This window comes from Bidens hawaiensis, unplaced genomic scaffold, assembly GCF_021521415.1.
Source record: "Bidens hawaiensis isolate Kalapana, Puna unplaced genomic scaffold, B.hawaiensis_p1.1 tig00002922_1, whole genome shotgun sequence".
Taxonomy (NCBI): domain Eukaryota; kingdom Viridiplantae; phylum Streptophyta; class Magnoliopsida; order Asterales; family Asteraceae; genus Bidens; species Bidens hawaiensis.
Window position 1 is genome coordinate 554,766 of NW_027491156.1, and position 21,162 is coordinate 575,927.

At 35.2% G+C, this 21,162-nt stretch overlaps 4 protein-coding genes across 4 annotated transcripts; 1 reads left to right on the plus strand and 3 right to left on the minus strand.

Annotated features, from left to right (window-relative positions):
* Window positions 1–2,641: 2,641 nt before the first annotated feature.
* LOC143621637 (putative CoA ligase CCL6) lies at window positions 2,642–9,034 on the minus strand. Its single transcript, XM_077092999.1, has 19 exons — window positions 8,886–9,034; window positions 6,969–7,032; window positions 6,808–6,897; window positions 6,674–6,730; window positions 6,544–6,592; window positions 6,374–6,450; window positions 6,247–6,286; window positions 6,074–6,168; window positions 5,835–5,999; window positions 5,638–5,748; window positions 5,454–5,541; window positions 5,308–5,374; window positions 5,151–5,226; window positions 4,434–4,551; window positions 4,103–4,348; window positions 3,325–3,464; window positions 3,048–3,230; window positions 2,839–2,958; window positions 2,642–2,757 (listed from the first exon to the last, which is right to left on the minus strand). Exons 1-19 carry the CDS (start codon window positions 9,029–9,031, stop codon window positions 2,710–2,712), a joined length of 1,980 nt encoding a protein of 659 aa, XP_076949114.1. The 5' UTR covers window positions 9,032–9,034; the 3' UTR covers window positions 2,642–2,709.
* A 4,966-nt stretch (window positions 9,035–14,000) lies between these two features.
* Window positions 14,001–14,804, plus strand: LOC143621639 (protein VACUOLELESS GAMETOPHYTES-like). Its single transcript, XM_077093001.1, has one exon. The coding sequence runs from the start codon at window positions 14,040–14,042 to the stop codon at window positions 14,802–14,804; it is 765 nt and encodes a 254-aa protein (XP_076949116.1). The 5' UTR covers window positions 14,001–14,039.
* A 192-nt stretch (window positions 14,805–14,996) lies between these two features.
* On the minus strand, window positions 14,997–16,863 carry LOC143621638 (plastid division protein PDV2-like). Its single transcript, XM_077093000.1, has 2 exons — window positions 16,626–16,863; window positions 14,997–15,615 (listed from the first exon to the last, which is right to left on the minus strand). Exons 1-2 carry the CDS (start codon window positions 16,833–16,835, stop codon window positions 15,013–15,015), a joined length of 813 nt encoding a protein of 270 aa, XP_076949115.1. The 5' UTR covers window positions 16,836–16,863; the 3' UTR covers window positions 14,997–15,012.
* An 819-nt stretch (window positions 16,864–17,682) lies between these two features.
* Window positions 17,683–20,888, minus strand: LOC143621599 (uncharacterized). The gene is made up of 11 exons (XM_077092964.1): window positions 20,541–20,888; window positions 20,295–20,325; window positions 20,158–20,220; window positions 19,966–20,082; window positions 19,642–19,887; window positions 19,181–19,512; window positions 18,993–19,092; window positions 18,844–18,903; window positions 18,666–18,752; window positions 18,258–18,386; window positions 17,683–18,189 (listed from the first exon to the last, which is right to left on the minus strand). Exons 1-11 carry the CDS (start codon window positions 20,576–20,578, stop codon window positions 17,890–17,892), a joined length of 1,503 nt encoding a protein of 500 aa, XP_076949079.1. The 5' UTR covers window positions 20,579–20,888; the 3' UTR covers window positions 17,683–17,889.
* Between the last annotated feature and the right edge of the window lie 274 nt (window positions 20,889–21,162).

Here is a 21,162-nt window from a genome sequence, read left to right on the forward strand (position 1 = left end):
GACAAATTGATCATTTTATCTATTAAATTAAAAAAAATGTTTTAATAAATAAAGAAAAACAATAGAATAAAAATATATATTTAATTTCTTTCTCTCTCCACCTTCTTTCTTCTTCCTCATCCTCCTCCTCCACTACCAATCTCCGGCAGCCACGACCACCACCGTGTTCTCCGATAAAGAAAACCACCTCCACTCCCACCGACCACCACCACCACCTCCAATGAGCACCGGTGAACCGCCATTAACACCGGTGAACCCGATGAACCTCCGACGAGCAACCGTGAACCGCCGCCGGTTACATGAATTTTGAAAACCACTGGACAACACATGAATTTTGAATACACAATTGATAATGTAAACCCTAACTACCTGAATCTCGGCACGAATTTGTGCAAAATCGAAGAACTTCCTTCCGGGCAAATGCAGAAACTCACCATACTCACCGGCTTCTTCGTCAGTCTGTACTAACTGCAACAACAATGGACGACGGGTGCATATAATGGAACCTCTAGGTAAGAAGTCACGGCCAACTAGGGCTTCTAACACACTCGACTTTGTTACGGACTGAAACCATTGCAAGGTATGGGACTTGTCCCACATCGGTTGTATGGGCAACTAATGTGGGGTTTATAAGCCAAATGAGTTCCCTCACCTATCAGACTTATCTTTTGGGTTGAGTTCTTCTGTTTGGCTTGTAATAGACTTCCCGCTGCTTTGGCTGCCAACAACCACCACAATCGGCAATTGCAATCTCGATTCACCTTCGCCGACATTAACGAGTACTTGACGGAGCTTGTTAACCACCGGAATGACGGTGGAGCCCAGTGGCGGTTGACTGCGGTCCATGATTTACAGGAGTGTGATGAGATTGGAAGGAAGGGGGGATTTAATGGTATATTAATTAATATTATATATTTGGTAAGAGGGGTGACTTGTTGATCAAGAAACGAGGATGATGATGGTGTTTTCACTTCTTCCCAGTGTAACCGGCGGCGGTTCACAGTTGCTTGTCGAAGGTTCACCGGGTTCACCGGTGTTAATGGCGGTTCACCAGTGCTCATCGGAAGTGGTGGTGGTGGTTGGTGGGAGTGGAGGTGGAGGTGGTTTTCTTTGTCGGAGAAGACGGTGGTGGTCGTGGCTGCCGGAGATTGGTAGTGGAGGAGGAGGAGGAGGATGAGGAAGAAGAAGAATGAGGAGAGAGAAAGAAATTAAATATATATTTTTATTTTATTGTTTTTCTTTATTTGTTAAAACATTTTTTTTAATTTAATAGGTAATATGACTAATTTGCCCTTATGTGCAAGGCACATGACCTGACTTAACGAGGATTTTTAACTGGGTTAGGCGAAAAGGACAAACGCTGAAGGATTTTGAAATGTAAAGGACGAAAAAGATCAATTTTGAAGATCAGTGACAACGAGTGAAATTTGGGTGAAAGATAAAGGGCAATTCTGTAATTCTGTCTTAAGTTTTCAAATACATTTTTTTTTGTTTTTTGTTTCCCCCATTTGTGCTATTTTGATTGTATATTTTGCCGTATTGTGTTTTGTTCGTGTAGTATTTCTAAAAATACAAGCCAAATCAAAGAAATCTGCGAGCTAGCTGGCTCGAGTTTAACTAAGGTGAAACCGAGCTTAATTTTCTGGTTGGTTATTAAATTTGAATAGAGTTTAATTGACTTGTTTAAAGTTCAAGCTGAGTCAGGGTACTTGGCTCATGAACTAACCTAATATACAAATAATGCCTTGTATATCAAACTAATCCAAACATGCAAAAGTTCAAGTTGAATCTCATTTTAACAAAGAAGTAGTGTGCTTTTAGGGTAACAATTACTCATGCGGTCGAAAAATAAGAAAATAATTAGGTTTTCGCTTGTCGTATCTTACCTATTTAATGGGCTGTGTCGGGTTGAGCTATTCTACCTTCTTATTTAGTTGTGTCTTGTTCGGTTGATTTATCTCATTTGTTTAATTAAGCATCATGCCCACTTAACCTCTTCAACATGCTTAGTTAAACATGTTGGCCCATTAACTGATTTAAAATTATGATTGTAATAAATATATGATATATTTTATAAGGTCACCACAACCTACAGCCCTTTTAACCCATTTATGAAAACCAACAACTAGCTTAACCCATTTACAATTTAATACAACCTATATACACTTTGCAGCCATGTTTAACTTGTTTTGATACACATGGATTACAAGACAAGTTGTTTTTGGTTTACACCATTTTAAGTGTTTAGATTGTTGTTGATGTCTTTGACATATATAAATGTATGGGCCGTGCATAGTTCATCAAATTGAACCAGCCAGCCCGACACTACCATCCCTACTTTTCCCATAAAAGGTTCGGTAATGTTGAAAATTAATAATCTGTTGCATCTAAAAGTCCAGAATTCGAGGCACATTTAAAAGGTGGAGTTTGTGGACACAAAAGGGCGAAAGGCCCACAGTTTTAAAAGCTTGTGGGCTTTAGAGCACGTGGGCCCTTTAATAAAACTTTTGATCAAACAAGATTATTAATTATACATTTCTACGTTCTATATTAAACACAAGTTCGATAACACATGATTACAAACCATAGTGTAAATTCGTTTAAAAGGGTTTAGGGTTTAGAGCATGACATATATGAGTTCCAAACTAAACTAAAAAAACACTTCATATAAACCACGAACGTTAAACGCGTTTATGAAACATGCATGATTCATTTCTTGGATGCCTTTGCTTCAGCATTCAGTTTATCAATGCAATCCTGCATATAATATACCAAAAGAAGATAGAAAAATAAGTTAACTTTTCTAATAAAAATGATTATAAAACAACTAAGTGATACCTTATAGTATTTTAGCAGCTGCTGCCTCTTCAGTTTAAATGTTGGCGTTATCAAGTCACGCTCAAAGTCAAACGGAACAGGCTCCAGGTGAACGGCTTTCAACATCTCAAATCCACGAAGCTGCATTCGGGTTATCATTCGGGTTAAACAGAAACTAAAGATGTCAAAACAGAAAGTAATATACAAAATCTTTTAAGTTTAAAGCATACCTTATTATTCTTAGCTTCAGCATTAAGCTCATCAAGAACATATTTCTTAACATTTGGATTCTTGCACAATGATTCATAGTCTCCAGATTCATTATTCTTAGCTGCCCATTCTTCAACTGCTGTTCTATCCGGGACCACAACCGCCACGAGAAAAGATTCAAAACTATTGCCATACACCCAAATCTGTCATATCACAATAACTTGTTAGTTAATTTGTTACATATGCTTATATTATTTGGTCTGTTGGTATTTATTTGCATTATAAGTATTTGCATACCGCGGTCACCAATGGGCACCGAGAATATGCACTTTCAATGTTTTCAACCGCGACATATTCCCCTTGTGACAACTTGAATATATTCTTTTTCCTGTCTATTATTTTCATTGCACCATCCGCCTGCCATTCTCCAATATCACCTGGCAACAAATGGAAAAATAAGCCTTCGAGGGTCGGTTGGTTTCTCCCGTATAAGGATTCTGGTTTTTTAGTTTTGCCATTTGGGCTTGAAAGTTTGGGCCGAAAAGAGGCCCAAAGTAATGAATTTGGGTCTGAAACTTTGGGACTAAATTTTTTTGTTCCTTAATATTAATTGATTTTTACACATTTGAGTCTAAAATGTTTGGGCTACATTGTTTTAACTTCTTATAAATTACTTAAAATTGATTTCTTCTGTTTGGTTTGGTTCGGTCCCAATCACTATTCGGTTTTCAGTTTTTGGTTGATGCAAAATCAAAAAATCATTTTTTTACAACATAAAACCAAAAGTTTCGTATGGGGTTCGGTTAAGCCATTTAATTCGGTTACAGTTCCGTTTCTTCGGTTTTTAGTTAATGCAAAACAGAAACCGAACCAAAAAATCGATTTTCTATAAAACATAAAACCAAATTGCCGGTTTTCATTTGGTTCGCTTATGCCGGTTCTTTCAGTTACGGTTCAGTTATTTCAGTTTCATTCATGCACACTCCTACACTGTTTGGCAGTCTATTTGCGGGGCCCGTCAGTTATCTTAACCGGCCAACAAAGCGTTGACTTTATTACTTTTAACATGTTTTACCTGTATGAAACCAGCCATTGACAACAACCTCATTAGTAAGATCCTCTCGCTTATGATACCCCGAAAACAATGTGGCCCCCCTAAGACAAATTTCGCCACGCGGTACGCTGCCGAGTGCGTCATATCCCATCTCGGGTACCGACTCCAGTCTTGCTTCAATGGTTGTCATAGGTACACCAACGGTTCCTATCATAGAGTACACGTTTGCTATGGATGTAAAACATCCGCCACAGCTTTCTGTAAGGCCTGCCATTTATAAATCATAATTTATAAACTTTTATAAAGTTCTAATCAATATAAGCTATAATGGGTTATGGACTTATGGGCATACCATATCCTTGTGAGAGGACAGTGCAACATGTCACCCTCAAAAATTCTTCCACATGTTTTGGCAAAGGTGCAGCTCCAGATAACATAAGACGAACCCGTCCTCCAAATCCTTGTTTAATCTGGAACAAAATATAATAAAAATATAGATTATGATACTAATAGAAGACTAGTAGGTGTGTAAACATACTGAACTTTCAGTGAAAACTTCGTGAACTGTTCGGTGGAAAGTTCATTTATGTAATGAACGAATGAACATTAACATATTTTTTGTTTATTTAAGCAAATGTACGAAGATGAATACATGTCTCGTTCGTTTGCTTTATCTATGGTCGTTAGTTTACGTTTGCTTGAGTTTGCTAGTTTACGTTCGTTAATATATTCATTTAAAATATTTTTGCCCAATTCAAGTTAGTCTAGTATTAATAACTTTTTAGGCCCACCGCATTGTTTTTCACATCACTTTTAACTAGTTTTAGCCTTGTTATGTTCATTCATCTATGTTCAGTTATGTTAATTCTTTTGCGTTTGTGAACTGTGTGTTTATACGGTTAACGAACGAACACGAACATGTGCATTTTCTTAACAAACAATCAAACACGAACAAGAAAACCCTGTTCATGCCTGATTGTTTGTTCAGTTAATGTTGAATGACCAAACTGAACATATTTCATTCGTGTTTGTTCGGTTTGTTTAAATGCATAGATGACTGAATTTTAACCTTGTCGAAGACTAGCTTGTCCAAAAGAGGGGCTGATTTATCTTGTTGCATTCCCTTTTCAAGGTTCCTCAATTTACTGTTTAACAGATTTTTAATTAGTTATAACACAACAAGAAACATAACTAACTGGCAATTATGTGTGTAACATGAAACATACTAGGCGTATGCAAAATCGAATAATGCCTTCCTTACGGCACCACCAGCTAAAATCTTAGCCATTATACCTGCAAAACAATCACAAAACATAAGCTTATATAATCAAGCAAGATATTGAATCCTGCAATTTGATAATATGTTTCTTACCAGTATAAATACGGTCATAAACTCTTGGAACACCACAAAATATGGTCGGTTTCAATACAAGAAGATCCTCAATCAAATATCTGATATCCTGCAAGATGAGATTGAAAACCGTTAGCATGCTATTAAATTTAAAGAAAATATATGTTATACAAAATAGTCAAATAGATATATTTATAAATCTTACTGCTTGCCAAAACCCTATTGAGGAGCCTCTGAAGATGCAATATGTCTCGATTATCTGATCAAATATATGCGCTAATGGAAGAAACGAGAAGTAGCTATCTTCTTCCGAGAACTGCAAAAATGTAAACAAAAGTCATACAAGGAAACTGTGTTCATATAATGAAACCATAAAATGAATAATTCGATATTGAACTCTACCGGGTTGTCTGTTTCCACAAGCATTTCATGCATGGACAACACTTCAGACATGAAAGCAGCATTGCTTAGTATGACGCCTTTTGGTTCTCCGGTCGTGCCACTTGTATACATTATTGTGCATATGTCAGTTTTATGTTTTGCTGGCAGTTCATCTTCCAAATTACCCTGGAAAATAATAAGATGTGATGAGTGGTTGAGATTGATTGCTGCAAATCCACCATTTGAACAAAATTATGTACCAATGAAGCAAATTCTTCCCATGAGAAGCACTCGACACCGTGTTCCATGGCTTCTTTCTTTTGTGATTCAGAGATGATCCCAAAGCTTACAATAGCTTCAAGAAGAAAGAGAATAATGTTATTAGATTATTAGTCGATTACTTTTTAAAAAGAATCTAAAAGTGAAGTCTTACTTTTTAGATTTGATGAGCATTTTGGAAGGCATGATAATATCTGCATGAAGAATCCATATGATAATCAATCAAATAATCAAAAATTGAAAATGTGGCTAAAGAATGTAAGAGTTTAAGTATAACATACAGAAGGTACTTTGTTATCTTGAATGAAAACTAATGAGATTTCTGCATGGTTGATGATGTATTCAACTGCATTAGCACCTGTGGAAACACGAGTTGATCGAACGGCGGTCATGTTAAACACAAATAAACCTGACTCAAGCTTCATAAAATAAAATGAACAGATCAATGTACCAAGCGTATCATATAGAGGAACATAGGTTAGTCCATTGCTGTTACAAGCCTGAGAAAATATAAACCATGCAATATTACAAAGCAAAATAAAATAAAAAATCTGTAATATGAAATTCAATAATAATCATACCTCCATGGAAATGATCCATTCAGGACAGTTAGGCCCATATATGCCGCATCGATCGCCCTACATTAGCAAGTATGAACAATGAGTCACTAAATATGTATGTGAACTAGATAATGAAATGTAGAGAGAGCGCATACAGGATTAACAGATCGGGTTCGAATGGCGGAAGCAATTTTGAGTGCAGAGTTGTAGGCATCTTGATATGATAGCCATGAATAGCCACCAGCCTGTATGAAGTTGAATCAATCAGTACATCACCTTCCATTGATTGTATATTACATAGAGAGGATTTGAGTACCTTTCCATCAATGATTTGACGACGACCGAGTGCAGGGTTCTTCGGGATTCTTTTTGCAGACTCGCTGTTAAAATCGATTGAAAATAATTAGGCGCCTACTTTGTTAATTATGATTAAGTGAAAGGCTATATACAGCTATACAAACAACACCCCGAAAAGTATAAACCCGTCTATATGTCACATACGAGCCATATAATGTCAAATTAAGTCCGCACAGCATGACTTTGTCAGTGTCCAGTCATGTCTTTCATACGAGGGTTGTGATTTACCTCTCATGCAACCCCTATAACCATTTTCCCGTATGTCAGATGACCTATATTGCCCTATTTCCTTTGTCATTGGAAATGTATGGACCATATGGCCCGCATGATACAACAATTGTGTAATTATGTCTAGATAATGTGTTACTAGTTTTACTTTAGACGTGACCTATATATACGACCAATAAAATGGTTATACATAAGACGGATATATAATAGTCTATGTTACTTTCATAATTATTAATTTTTGTCCTTAAAACTGATTTGTGATTGAAAAATGAAAACCGGTAATTGTTTTATTATTAAATGTACTACGTGACCATGTTAATAACATTCGCATTATGTATGTTGGTGGTGGTGGTGGGGTGTTAGAAGTTTAATAGTAATGCTATTGATAGCTACACCCATTGAAAATTTACAGTTTTATAAATTTGTGGCTACAAATCTTTATAATGTTAGTTCACTATCATAGATGTATTATAAGGAATTGTTGGATATACTTTAAGTTAACGTTAAAGATGTGTCATTTTGCTTAACTTATATAAACTCGAAATGTAAAGTTCTACGGGATATTTGAAACAGAAAATAGTCAAACATATTCAGCTGTTAAATTTGAGAGAAATGATTTATGTCTTGATCCTAATTTGATGTTGATAAAATATAAATATTTGATATGACTGTTAAAAATAATTACTCATACCTTTTACAGTATTGAAAACCCCAATTAATAATTAAAAAAAAAGAAAAAAAATTGATGCACATAGAGACAATCGATACACTGTCTCATCGCGGATTAACCATGCCAACTCTAGAATGGATCTATTATTTAATGATGTCACAACATAAATCATTTCTTGATTCAGAAACTTAGATCAAAACGACAAAGGTTTTTATGTATATACATATTTTTGAACGACGAATTTCTATCATATGGGATAATGAAACCCAAGAATTCCCAACCTCTTGGTGTTTTAAATGTTTTGTCTTTGCTAATGGTCACCAACCCTTTAAACATATTACTTGTTTTATTTCTTGAATTGCCAACTTTTAAATAATAATAATAATAATAATAAATCATAACCTTTCTAAACTTACTGACAAAATAAAAAAAAAATTATGGACAAAATATTTATAATACATATATCAAGCATTAAATGCATGAAAAATGTTTAATACATATTTGTAAGACAATAGACATATACATGTCAAACATTTAAAAACCATTGGAGTATTCATGGCTAATCTACCTAGCTTGACAACAATTAAATATTGAAATTTGATTTATTTTATTTCCTGATGCATATTTCATTATTTCTTGATGGAGAGTGTATTATGTTTCGTGGCTATCAATTTACTTGTCCCACACTTGTTACATGATCAACTTTTTAAAAAAGAAATATAATTATTAAAACTTTCAGCAAAAATTTATTTATACACAAACAAAATTTATGATTTTAAATTAACTAAGACTTGCATCGTCTTTGACTTGTTTGACTAGAAGTCAAATCGTTTATTTGAAAAAAAAATGTTATTCTTTTTCGTTACACTATAAAAAATTTTATCATGTACTCAGAATCCTAGATCCGTCACTGCCTATTAACTTAACGTGTGCAATCGGGTTATAGATCATTTTATAAAACAATGTGTAACAAGTAACCTGAAAAAGTCCCAAGGAGAATCATAACCGGGTGGCAACTCCATAAGACCATCCTTTGCATATATGCACCGATAAACCGGCCCCGCTGACGGCACGCCTGCGGCTGCCGCCCGTGAATCCTCCACTTTCACGGTGTAGAGTGACATTTTTTTTTTCAGTGAGAGATGTGATGAGAGTGAGTGAGTGAGTAGTTGATAAAATGAGAAGAATTTAAAGAAGGAAGGTTGTGGCTCAGCTATATTATACGGCAGAGCTTTTATGACACCTCTCTTAAATTAAATTGTTGAATACCACACCACTCATTCCACGTAAATGCCTACCACCTTTAATATTTATTATTACTATTATTTTAATTTAATGGTTTTTTTTTTCTTTTTTTTGGAACCCCCAATAGCTAAAGGTAGCCCGAGCTGGCCCCGAGTCTGGACGGACGGAGCCCCTAGCGGTCCACCTATTGAGGAATTCTCCGAATAAAACCCGACCCCCACGCCCGCCAAACAGCACGACAGCGAGGAGCCGGTAAAACCGGGTGAGATCAGGACTCGAACCCTGGCAAGCCAGTGTCATCCCTCATATCTCCCATATAAATTGGTGGTAGTGAAGTTTGAACCCCTACCTCTCACTAGTAAAGTGAGTGCTCTTCCATTGAGCCAAAACCAGTTTATTAATGGTTTCCAGTTAATAGTTAATAGTCAATAAAGTATTTGACTTTTTATTAACATTTAATTAGTACGTCTGTCATAAATTTTACTCGTTTAAATTAAATCAAATATTCAAAGGTGCAATATTTGTAATAACTATTAATATGTAATCTGATTAGGTGCAAATTATGATAATATGGGGTGACATTTTATTTTATAAACATGATATGCTTTCTTTATTGCAAATTTATGAAATTTAAATAATATATCCTGTTGATATTCCTTTACAAATATTATTTCATAGATAGTAATTAGAAAACTCTTGAGTCTTGACTAATGAAGTCATAGGGAATTTAATGTTCTAACAACCGAATTAATAGTTTTGATGATTTACCGGCTCAACCACTTAGCATGATCTTGATATAGGCTGGTCAACAAAGGAGGAGGTAATCATCCGTGCTTTTCCACCAGTTTACTTAAGTTTTATCGGTTTGTCTGATTAATTTGTTTAAAACTGGTTATTCAGTTTTTCGGATTCATTGACTCATAAGTCATAATGGAACCATATGATATCGATGATTTCTTGTTAAACAACTAGCTAAGTCAGTATGATTTTGAAAACACCTATAAAAGTTATAAGCATAATTAGGGGTGTGCAGGTCACAGTTCCAACCCGTGTACCTGGTTTACAAAACCCGTATAATGAAACCGTTATTTGAAATCATGTACGGGTCCAGTTCTGAAATTCAGCTTGAAACGGGTAACGGGTCGGTTCTGGGTTGTGCCCGGCGAACCAAATCGGAACCGTGAAACCCGTCTCCGGCTTCTCTATGCTTTTCTCAAACACCTGTTTTTCAAAAATTTAAACATGCATCTTTTATATATTATATATTATGGTTCTAATAAATCGCTAATATTTTAAATTTTCATGGTTCAAACTTCATTTCTTTATTGTTTATAATTTTTATCTTTCTTTAATTTCAACTTACTGGTTAAAATACTTTTATCATCTGCTCCATGGAAGTTCCTCTTTGTTTACTGGTTAAGTTAGTCTATATGTATCCAGAAACCCTAAAAGTATAATTGAAAAATACAGCTAAACGGCTAAGCGACGGCGAATGTGGTTCAACTCGTGAAAACCGCCAACCTATCCCGTAGAACCCGCTTCAAAACCCGGACCGACCGATTTGTAGATGGTCCGGTTTCGGGTTTCAAAATTCCATGTAAATGGTTCCGGTTCTGATCCGGGTTCCATGTAAACAGTCCGGGTCATACCCGTTCCACACCCCTAAGCATAATTAATGTTTTTATAAGGAGTCCATCTGATATTGTTGATTCATGTAATGTATTTATTGATTAAAATAATAAAATATTTATATTGAAATGCTAGAAAACAAAATGAAAATTTAATAAAAAGAATGAGTGGCTATCATTTAACTATTTTGGTGGTTGAATCACATTTATTACACAAATACAACTTTGCATGAGAATGGAAACCTTTTATGTCCAAACATTATAATCCTTATTGCCTTTATTATTAGCATGTTATTGCACCATCTCTATAGTTAAGCTTTTCTTGGACGACATTGCTCTTCCTGTCCTCTTCTCCACAAGAGATGGTATTCAATGTAGAAGATGGTCTAATACGTATTTCGGTATTTGAGTTGGATGACATTTTTATATTAAAAAACGAAGTAGACAGCATCAAGGCATTGAAGAGTGTATATTTACAAAATTATTTTCCTGTTATTATTAAATATTTACAACTATTAGTATGGTACATATTTACCAAACTTAATTATTCTTGACTATAAAAAAAATAATTTGGGTTCACTCGAAAGTCGAAAGTCAAACCCGTTGCGGTAGCATTCAATTCAATACTATAGTATACGTGGGCCAATGGGCCACCGATAACATAAACCAAAAATTGAGAAAATATAAAATAAAAAATATTTTTTTTTGAGCGGCTGCATTTTATTAACAACAAGGCCCAGGAAACAGGCCCAAAATCTTTTTAAGCCCAGAACCACAAATCCAACTCAACAAAAATTACATCAGAAAGAAACCAAGAATATACATTTAAGCCTCCCTGTTTGCTCTAACTTTTAAGTTTTAACCACAAAGATGCATCTTCTTTGATCCTTTCCACAATTCTGAACTCGGGATTTCGCCTGTTGTTAAAATTTGTTACATTTCGACATCTCCAAATAATCCACATAGTAACCAAACCCCCCGCTTGGATTGGCTTCTTCCTTGCTTTATCTCCACTTTGATTTGCTCCAAAATCCGCCATTTTCCTAACCGAATTGACATTTAAAGGGATAGGAATATTGAACCACAAACTTGTCACCACACCAATTTAGCCATCATACACGACACGAAAATATGGTCTATGGATTCGTTCATGTAGCCGCAATTACAACAATCACTCCCATTTGACTCCATCAATTGCATAAATTTGGTGTAGTTTGGTATTGCATGCTACGTATGATATGACATGATACCGCATATTACTCAACACATATATTTTTATAAATTTATAAAGTGATTATAAAAATATATTTAAACATCATATATCATGGTTCACTTTGTTTTATATGTTGGATGCTTTTCTATGTGTAAATATAATAACTATGAGAGCATTCTCAGTCTCCCCTAAAATTATGTGGGGGGGGGGGGGGTGAATTATAGGATGGGGTTATGAGTAATTGTGAGCACGAATTTTAGGACAGAGAGAGCAAATGTAGTGATTTTTTTTGTAAATTTGGGAAAACTTTATTTGCCCCTATTTATTTTTTAATATTTGTTGAATTGGTTATGAGTAGAGGAAAGTTAAAACTGCAATAATAAAGATATAAAAGAATAAAAATATTATTTAATTAAACATGAGAAAGAAATGTAGTGTTTTTTAGTGTAATTATTAAAATGAGAAAATGAGACGGCCTGGAAATGCTCTTATAAGAAGATGAGTAGTTAAGGAACGTAATGGATTTGGAATCATGCATTTTTTTTAAATGACAAGCACTGAAAGCTTTAGGGGTGCAATTATGCATGTTTGATTAAAAAAGAACAAAAGAAATAATAAATAAGAAATAATGACAAAAAATTTAAAAGAAAAGTAACAATAGAAAAGCTAATGAAGTTTAATGATGTTCGGACGATTGAGGATTGGTGGCTAAGTTCTTTGGAATGACTAAATTCTTTTGCACTCTAGGATTTGAACCGTGGCATTCTATTTCACACCTTAAGGTGGTCAATTAAACATTAAAATCTTGTTTAGCTTGGGCGCATATTTATTTATTTTTTGCATCTTCAGAGTTTAGGGTATTGATTTATAAATAAAGTATGGTATCCCATAATTCTACAAGTCTCCAAGTTAAAGAAAATGAAAATGATGTTTTGCTTCACACTTTGCCAACACCAATTCATACAATACAAGCTAAGCTACCTCATTTTCCTAAGCATCATGTTTTCCCTTTATAGATTTTCATACCCTAATTCTCAAGAGCCTTAGACTAAATATAATAATAACCATGTGAGCTAATCAAATTTGTATCAAACACAGTTGTTTTCTTATAAGAATAAAAGTGTGGTTGAATGTAAAAATGAGCCACTATTATAAAACAGATAAATTAACACCACCCTTGATTGATTGTTGTTTGTCTCCGCCACCTATTTGACGTCGCCAACACCACCGCCACCACTTCCACTGTTTCGCAGCCACCACCAGCACCATAGATGTTGGCCCCATCACCATTGCTGTTGCCTCCGCAACCACCACTGACAACATCACCACTGTTGTCGTTACCTCCACCAATGTCACCTCCATTTTAGGAGCCACAACCCGTAGCCACTAGTCGCCGTAAAGAAAATACAACAATGAACCTATTTTATACCTTGCTGTTTTCTGAAACACTCATTCAAAACCTAGTCATCAAAACCTGTTTTGATCCGAGCCAAGCTATTAATATTTTAAAATGCTTGTTTTGACTCATACCCATTTTGCTCAAAATCTATATCGACCCAAACCCGTTTAGACCTATCACCCAACCCGCAAGTTTGCCAGACTTGTTAAGGATTTTCATATTCAACTAAGGTCGAATATCCAATAACTTTATTTAGTGCATAAGTACCTTGTAGCATAAACCAAGGTACAGTGCCTCACATTGCATCTATGTAATCATGTATTCATGAGTGCTATAGTAGTCTTCTCCATATACATGGACCCATATACATGTCCATGTATAAGCATACTTTGTATTGCTTTTTTCCACAAGCAACCCTCCCAAAAAACAGAAAAAATACTGGTAATCAACAAGGTTGAAGGCCACTATTTTCTCCACCATTGATCAAAACTCTCCTTAACAAGTTATTCTTCTTTAGCAACTACTTGTTATCCCTTAAAAGAAACACATACAATCCTAATGCTTTACCTTTATAAATAAATCACCCCACATTCAAATTCTATATTTTCTTCTAACCCATTTTCAAAAACTTACACAACCAATTAATCATGAAATACAATGAAGTTTCTCATTTCAGCCATCCTGAACACCGGCTCACATACGACTACACTCAAATCCCATTCAAGTGCGATGGCTGCAACGAGCCCGGAATTGGGTCCCACTACAAATGCACCACATGCGACCATGACTTGCATGTTCATTGCGCCCTCCCGTCCCCTTCCATCTCCCACCCGTTCTACACCAAATGCACCTTCCAGTTCCTAACCACCCCACCTGGATCAGCACCACGTTACTGCAACGCATGCCAAAAAGACATATATGGGTTCGTTTACCACTGTAAAGCGTGTGGCTTTGACCTGCACCCATGTTGTGCTAAGCTCCCAGCCATGTTAGATGATGGTGAGGTCAAATTGTACTTGTGCAGAAAAGTGGGATCCGCCTACCACAAATGTGGTAAAAAAGGACGCAGTTGGAGCTACCGATCGACGTGCAAGAAGTATAATTTACACGTGGCGTGTGCAAAAGAGATGTTGGCAGAAAGTTGGAATGATATATATTATTGTGGGGTCCGGGTCGGTGAGGATGATGACTACTATAACAGCATGTATGGGCAAAATTGGAAACTGGAGACGAAAATTCCTAGCTTGAAGGGTACATTACAAAGTTATCACAAAAAGGGTCCAAAAAGAAAAGGGAAAATCAAGAAATGCTGTAAGATAGCAGGTTTAGCGGTTCAGTTTGTGATATCAGCAATTCTTGGTGATCCTACTACTTTAATTGCTGGTGTTGTTGGTGCTTTAATATCAAAATAGAATAAAGACTTATCAGGTTCTAATCTTTTCAGTTGAGATTCAAGAACACAATAACTAGATTATGAAATGTTATTATTGTAATGTTGTAAAGCTAAATTCATGTAAATTTGATTCCCATTAGAAGAAAATTGATACCAACACAACTCAAGCTACTAGCACTGTTTCCATAAGAAAATGGATATACAAACGATTGGATGAAAAGATTAACTTACCCGCACCCGTAATTTACATCAGGATTTGTAGCAACAGATTTGAATGGGATTTCAACTCGTTCTTTCACAAGGCACCGAGTTACACCATTCTCAACAACTAAAACCTTGCCAGGTGGACAAACGATCATCTTTTCTGTCTTTTCTTCATTCCCGTATTCTTGAGCCATACGCAAAACCTTAGAAACATTTCCTCTTTTATCAAGTTTTGGTTCAAAACCAGACAAATGCAGAACGGCTATAAACCCAACAATTGTAATAACTGTTTTTGCAGCTGAACCAATAATCTGCGTCAATCGTTTTAACGGGCTTTTGGGTGTTGGTTGATGAACACTGCCATTCGGTTCGCCGTTTGAAGAGTCGTTTTGAGTGATTTTGTTTGTTATTGAGAAATGTGAGGAAGTGGGACGGGTTGGGTAAGGAGGAAGAAGAAGATCATTGTTTTCCATTTCTACTGCTGAGCTGGCAAAAGCAGTAGCTTCACGTATGACCTCCAAGTCATCACCCTTGTATGCTTTTAGCTTTTGTAGCAGCTTCTTGCGGCTGTAATCAATTTCTGCTAGAGATGCTTCCTTTTCATACCATTGTTGTTGTTGTAATGCCTGAAACAGAGTCCAAATCATCAGAGCCAGCAGAAAATCAACAAATGCAGACGACAATAAGTAGCTGGAACAATAGTATCCTTAATTTAGAATCAGTTTTACAAAACCCTAAGGCCCAATAATTTTCAAATAAGTTGAATAATATATTTAAGTTCATGTTGCAATCTCAATGCCACATTATATTTGACAAAAAAAAAATCAAGTGTTTCAAGCATACTTACTGCTGCAAACAAACCGAACATTCGGCAAACGGTTCGTGAACGGTTCAACGGGATTTTAGTTTGTGTTTTTTCATTTAATAAATGAACAAACATGAAAAAGAAATTTCGTTCGATTAACTAAATGAATGAACACGAACAAAATCCATGTTCGTTCAATTGTGTTTGTGGGCGTTCAATAATGTGTTCGTTTACGTTCACTTACGTACGCTTGTGTTCTTTAGTGTTTGTTTATGTTTGTTCATTGAAGATTTTTTAATGAGATTTAAGCAAAATTATTAACTATAAAACAAACCTCTACATATATGAGTATTATGTGATTAACTTATATGTAAAACTAGCATATAAATATGAATGCTATAAAAACACCAACACAAACTTGGTAGCCAGACCAAAACGTTGACACGGAGTCACTGACCATTCTTAGTTAGCCAAATCGAATAGAACAATGTTTGTGTTCGTGAACGGTTCACAAACAAGTTCATTTCCGTAACGAGTGAGCATTAACAAAAAAAAAATTGTTCGGGTAGCTTTTCTTTAATTGCTCGCTTGTCCGCAAAAAGCTTATAAACAAGGCCTCGTTCGGTTCAGTCACACAAACATAAACCCGTATTTTAAAGTTGAAAAAGGCAATAACATGCTAAATCTGAACCTCTAAACATCTAATTCGCAACATGAACTACAAATTGAACCAAATTGACCTTAATTTGTTCCATAACACAAGTAACAACAAAATGTGAAACCCTACGTTAGGTGAACAATTAGGTTTGCAAGAGAAGAAGACAGACAGACCAGCAAAGAAGTCAGTTGAGCTTCAAGAGCTTCGAGTGAATCGCGAATGTTGAGAAGGCCATCGGCTTCTTCTTCTTCACCGTCGTCTGGTGTGGATGATGCATTCTGGATGCAATTACTGATCTTCGACCGGAGCTCCGAAGCTCGAGCCAGTACCAAGGCGATGCCGTCTTCATCCATCGAGTGGTGAGTTGTTGATAGGGTTTGCATAAAGAGCGCCAAAATTAGGGCTGGCTGGCTGGCTGGCTTTCTCTTGTGAGATAGACGTCACTAGACACTCCTTTTGTTGCCACCGTTCTTTACCAAAAACAATAATAATAATAATAATAATATATCATGTTAATATTTTAAAGTCATGAGTTCTTTTTAATATTATTTATATTTAATATTCCACACACTTGTTCATTAATCTAAGACCATTAGACCAGGTGTAGTAGGTTGGCGTTTTCTCCATATCAGTATTTTGTGGTACCAAACAGTATTATGCAGAGGGGTGTTAACGACGGAGGTGTGCAATATTATATAGTGTATAAAAAATAATGAATGATATAGAGAGAGATGAAGCCGCTTATATAGTCATCTTATACATCATATTCAAAGCAATGTGTACAAATATATTATTTAGGATTTGTGATTCTCAGCATACAAAAGAAATAGATATAAATGCATTATTTAGGTACAAATACATTACTTAGTATTAATTTGGACTTTTAAACTCATAATTTGAATATTTATAAGTTTTAGTGTCAAAGTTGACTTTGTTTAGCATTTTAGTTCATTTTTTTCCAACAAAGTACAAGGAAATTTACTCACATTTGACATGGCGGAGGCAACAATAGTGGTGAGACTGAATGTTGTGGATGGAAACCAATCTCTTTGGTGCCAAGGGGCGAGGGCAATTCTCATTTGCTCTCCACTAGACTAACCACAGAAAGGGAAGCCAAATGAAGGCGTCACGCCTGCAACCCAATCCACGGGGCGCCATCTTCTTTTCCACAACACATTGGTGATGGCGTTGGCGAGGAGAAGAGTTTTCAATCGTTTGATTGGCTTCATTCATTATATCAATGGTCTCTAAAGTTGTTTGTCCAAAATTAAGGTTATTATAATTGTTCTAAGAAAATTGAAAACATAATCTCATGTACAAACTAATTATGCAATTTTAATATTTGAACTCTTATTAACATTTACACATGCAAGAAAAACATAAACAACTCAAAATAAATCAATCTAAGATGCATTTCCAACATGCAATATCAAACACTTAAACAAATTCTGACGAAATCAGATAACGAAAATTGAAGTTATGCGGGACCCAGTCAATCTTCTTCAACGATTTCCTTGTCCGAATCGACTTGAAACTCTTCAAATAAAGCTCAGGAACAGAATGTTCAATCGTATCCATCAACTCATTCAAGCACAAACTCGAATCTTTCATGTACATTTCCACAAGTTTTGGGAGAAACAACTTTTGCCCTTTTGGTATTTTAATGTTTGTATGAATGTACTCTTCTTTCGCCACTTCAAGCTCCTGGAAGACGCTCTTTGGCGTGTATACTCGCACCTGAAAATAACTTAAAGTTAACATGATACTAATGATCACTAAAGACATCAAGATTCAATCTTGGGTACCATGGGATCAGAATGACTTCCGCAACAAAGGGCGAAATATAAAAGAGGCTGCACATGATCTATTGCATAATCTTTTCGTTCATCTCTTGACTTGCATTTAATCGTTGGAAATAGCAAAGATTGAAGCCACTACAAGCATAAACTTTTGTTAGCTTCATTGAAAAACATATAATCTAGAGGTGTCAAAATGGGCAGGCAACAGGTCAAAACAGTTTGTGTACCAAACAAATGTCAAATAATTGGAATAAAAGTATAACTACAAAAGGTATAATATTTCAATATAGTTTAATTCATTGGAAAAAAAGAAATTTAGACGTTTTATTTTTTGGTAACATTGACATGTTTAACATAACCTGAATTGACAATATTAAAAAGTAAATTGGACGAAATTGACCCTCTGAGGCTTACTTGTCCGGGACGAGGCAGCCTGCATCCCAGCATAGTTCTTTGAATGTCACCAATGCTAATATTGTGACCACCAATGTTATAAGAAGCCTGAAATATGCATAACGTTGATTTCTTTTGCATTACAAAAAACTACTTGTCATCGTATGTGCGTGTTTATATGCTGGATTTGCCCGTTTACCTTAAGGGCTAAAGTGTTCCTCTTCAAAGCACCGCGTGGAGCTCCATAAACCAAGAATGCCTGTAACGGAAATGTCATAAGTTAACAACTCAAGTTTCCTCATTTTTAACAATTTGAACAACAATTTCAAAATAGTGTGTGAATATTACATGCATCATGAGAGCGTTATGAACGTTAATCCAAAATGCAAGCTTTTCCTCGGGTTTCAACTTTCTTGGGTCAACCTGTTCCAACTGAGAAACTAAAGACCTGCAAAAAGATCGTGCTTTTTATGATAACTATGAATGTAAAACAACACGGGTCACGATCATAAACTCAAAAGGTGTCTAATACTCACTTATAGTTTCGTTCTTTGTGTTCAACATTACTCGATCTATAACCATTTATGCAAATACCTTGCACCTCAACCACAGTTAACCAAGGTTCACTAAACTCCCTTAACGGTTCAAACTCATCACGTACCCATTTTGTTTCACCTTCGCATTGTGGGCTCCACATAGCAAACTCATTTTGAGGTGAAAAGAACACATGATTCAACAAAGGCGGATCAGCAATTTGACAGTAGATAGTGCAAATGCATTTAACCATCTCCTCAGAAAGCCGATTTGCAGACATACATATATCACGATGCTCAGATAAACTTAAATTTGATAGATCATCCGTCGTACGCTGATACAAAATCAAAGTTTGTAATGTTAAACTCAAGATTCAAAGCTTTAGAAATAAGACTAATAAATCCTAATAAAAACACTAACTATTATTAACAAGCCGTAAAGATCTATTATTCAGTTAAGTTACCTCCAGCATTGCTAATGGCAATGAGTGGTATGAATCAAGAGCTTCAAGAACAAATTTTTCTGGAATATTTATTCTTGATGAAAGTGAAGAGTGACTTCTATGAACAGTAGCATCTTCAATCGGTTCCTGTGGTACCAGTTTCACATAATCTTGAAAAGCTTTACGGTAAAGTGAAAGGAGATACTTTTCCAAATGCTTAACTTCAAATTCTAGCATCGATATCTCCTTGATCAAATCTTTAGCATGCTGATTTATCAAAGGAACACGCGTTTTAAAATAATGAAAATATTCTTGATAAATATTTAGTCAAGATGAGCTTTTTACCTGTGGAAGTGAATCTTCAGTGTTCGGATTATGCATCAGAGCTTTATCAAATGTTGCTTTCTCCAATTCTCTGCGTATAATGAACTGATCTTCGAGCTGCTTTTGAAGCTGTAGAATCTGCATACAGAACCAAAACTGATGACTGAATGCAGAATTGCAGAAGACTTCTGGTGAAAATTTAAATTTTTATACCTCTTTATTTAGCGAGTCTTTTGTGCTTTTGAATCGTCCTTCGGGTTCTATGTAATTCTTAACCTGTTTCATTAACTATTTAATGATAAAAACCATATTTACATTGTATGAAATACTAAAACATCGAGAAACCTCACCATTTTCTTATGTTCATAGATTCTTTGATCACTGCCAAATATGAAAACAAAACCGGAATCAATTCGACTTAACATTTGAGATTATAGTCAATATCCTCAAACAAATCATATTAAAACAAATAATTGAATAACAAACAGAAACATGCAAGTGTTCTAGAACCCAAACTGTTGCTAGCAAAACTCACAGATGAAAATCATCAAACACTTAGTGTGCACAACGAAACACGTGTGGAGATCGAATAATACCTGTTCCAACGCTTGTGTTTTGAAGCAAATGATTTCATCTTCAAAAGAAATAGAGGTATTGGAGATGGACCCACTTTAATAAACCATCATTACTTGTAATAAACCCCACATAATTCCAAAATTACAACACCAAGAATAAAAACAATCATCACAAATTAGAGTTCATCAAGAACAGAGGACTGTTATAGATTTTCCAAAATTTTAAACAAAAATCTCAACTTTATCCCATACACCAAATGGGTTTTATCTAAAATCACTAATCATTCAATCCCAAATAATAATATTGAAGATTTTCATCATCATATGTTCTAAGTATGGAAGCACATTCGTCTGGCTACTTACCTCCATTTCCCATTTTGAACTGTTTTATTATTAGTCTTTTTTTGTAATAAATTAATAACCCCACGATTATTTGTTTATTTAAAGAAGGAAGATTATTTTTTTGTTAAATATATTACTTAAAGAGTTATTTTGGCAATGTTTTCAAATATCAATTTGACTTATCAAAATCTTTTAATATAAGGGAATGCAATCAATAATAAACATGTGGTTTAATTTTCTATGCATATTTAACCGTTCTACAAACTTTTTTTAGAAGTTTATCAATTTGACTACTACAAAA

Coding starts and splice junctions, on each gene's coding strand:
- LOC143621637 (XM_077092999.1), bottom strand. CDS start 9,031: ATGTCACTCTACACCGTGAAAGTGGAGGATTCACGGGCGGCAGCCGCA. Junction 7,033..8,885: donor TCTCCTTGGGACTTTTTCAG/GTTACTTGTTAC, acceptor CGATTTTAACAG/CGAGTCTGCAAAAAGAATCC. Junction 5,749..5,834: donor TTGTGGAAACAGACAACCCG/GTAGAGTTCAAT, acceptor ACATTTTTGCAG/TTCTCGGAAGAAGATAGCTA.
- LOC143621639 (XM_077093001.1), top strand. CDS start 14,040: ATGAAATACAATGAAGTTTCTCATTTCAGCCATCCTGAACACCGGCTC.
- LOC143621638 (XM_077093000.1), bottom strand. CDS start 16,835: ATGCAAACCCTATCAACAACTCACCACTCGATGGATGAAGACGGCATC. Junction 15,616..16,625: donor CTCAACTGACTTCTTTGCTG/GTCTGTCTGTCT, acceptor ACTCTGTTTCAG/GCATTACAACAACAACAATG.
- LOC143621599 (XM_077092964.1), bottom strand. CDS start 20,578: ATGAAATCATTTGCTTCAAAACACAAGCGTTGGAACAG. Junction 19,513..19,641: donor TGCCATTAGCAATGCTGGAG/GTAACTTAACTG, acceptor ATTTTGTATCAG/CGTACGACGGATGATCTATC. Junction 18,190..18,257: donor GAAGTCATTCTGATCCCATG/GTACCCAAGATT, acceptor AGTTATTTTCAG/GTGCGAGTATACACGCCAAA.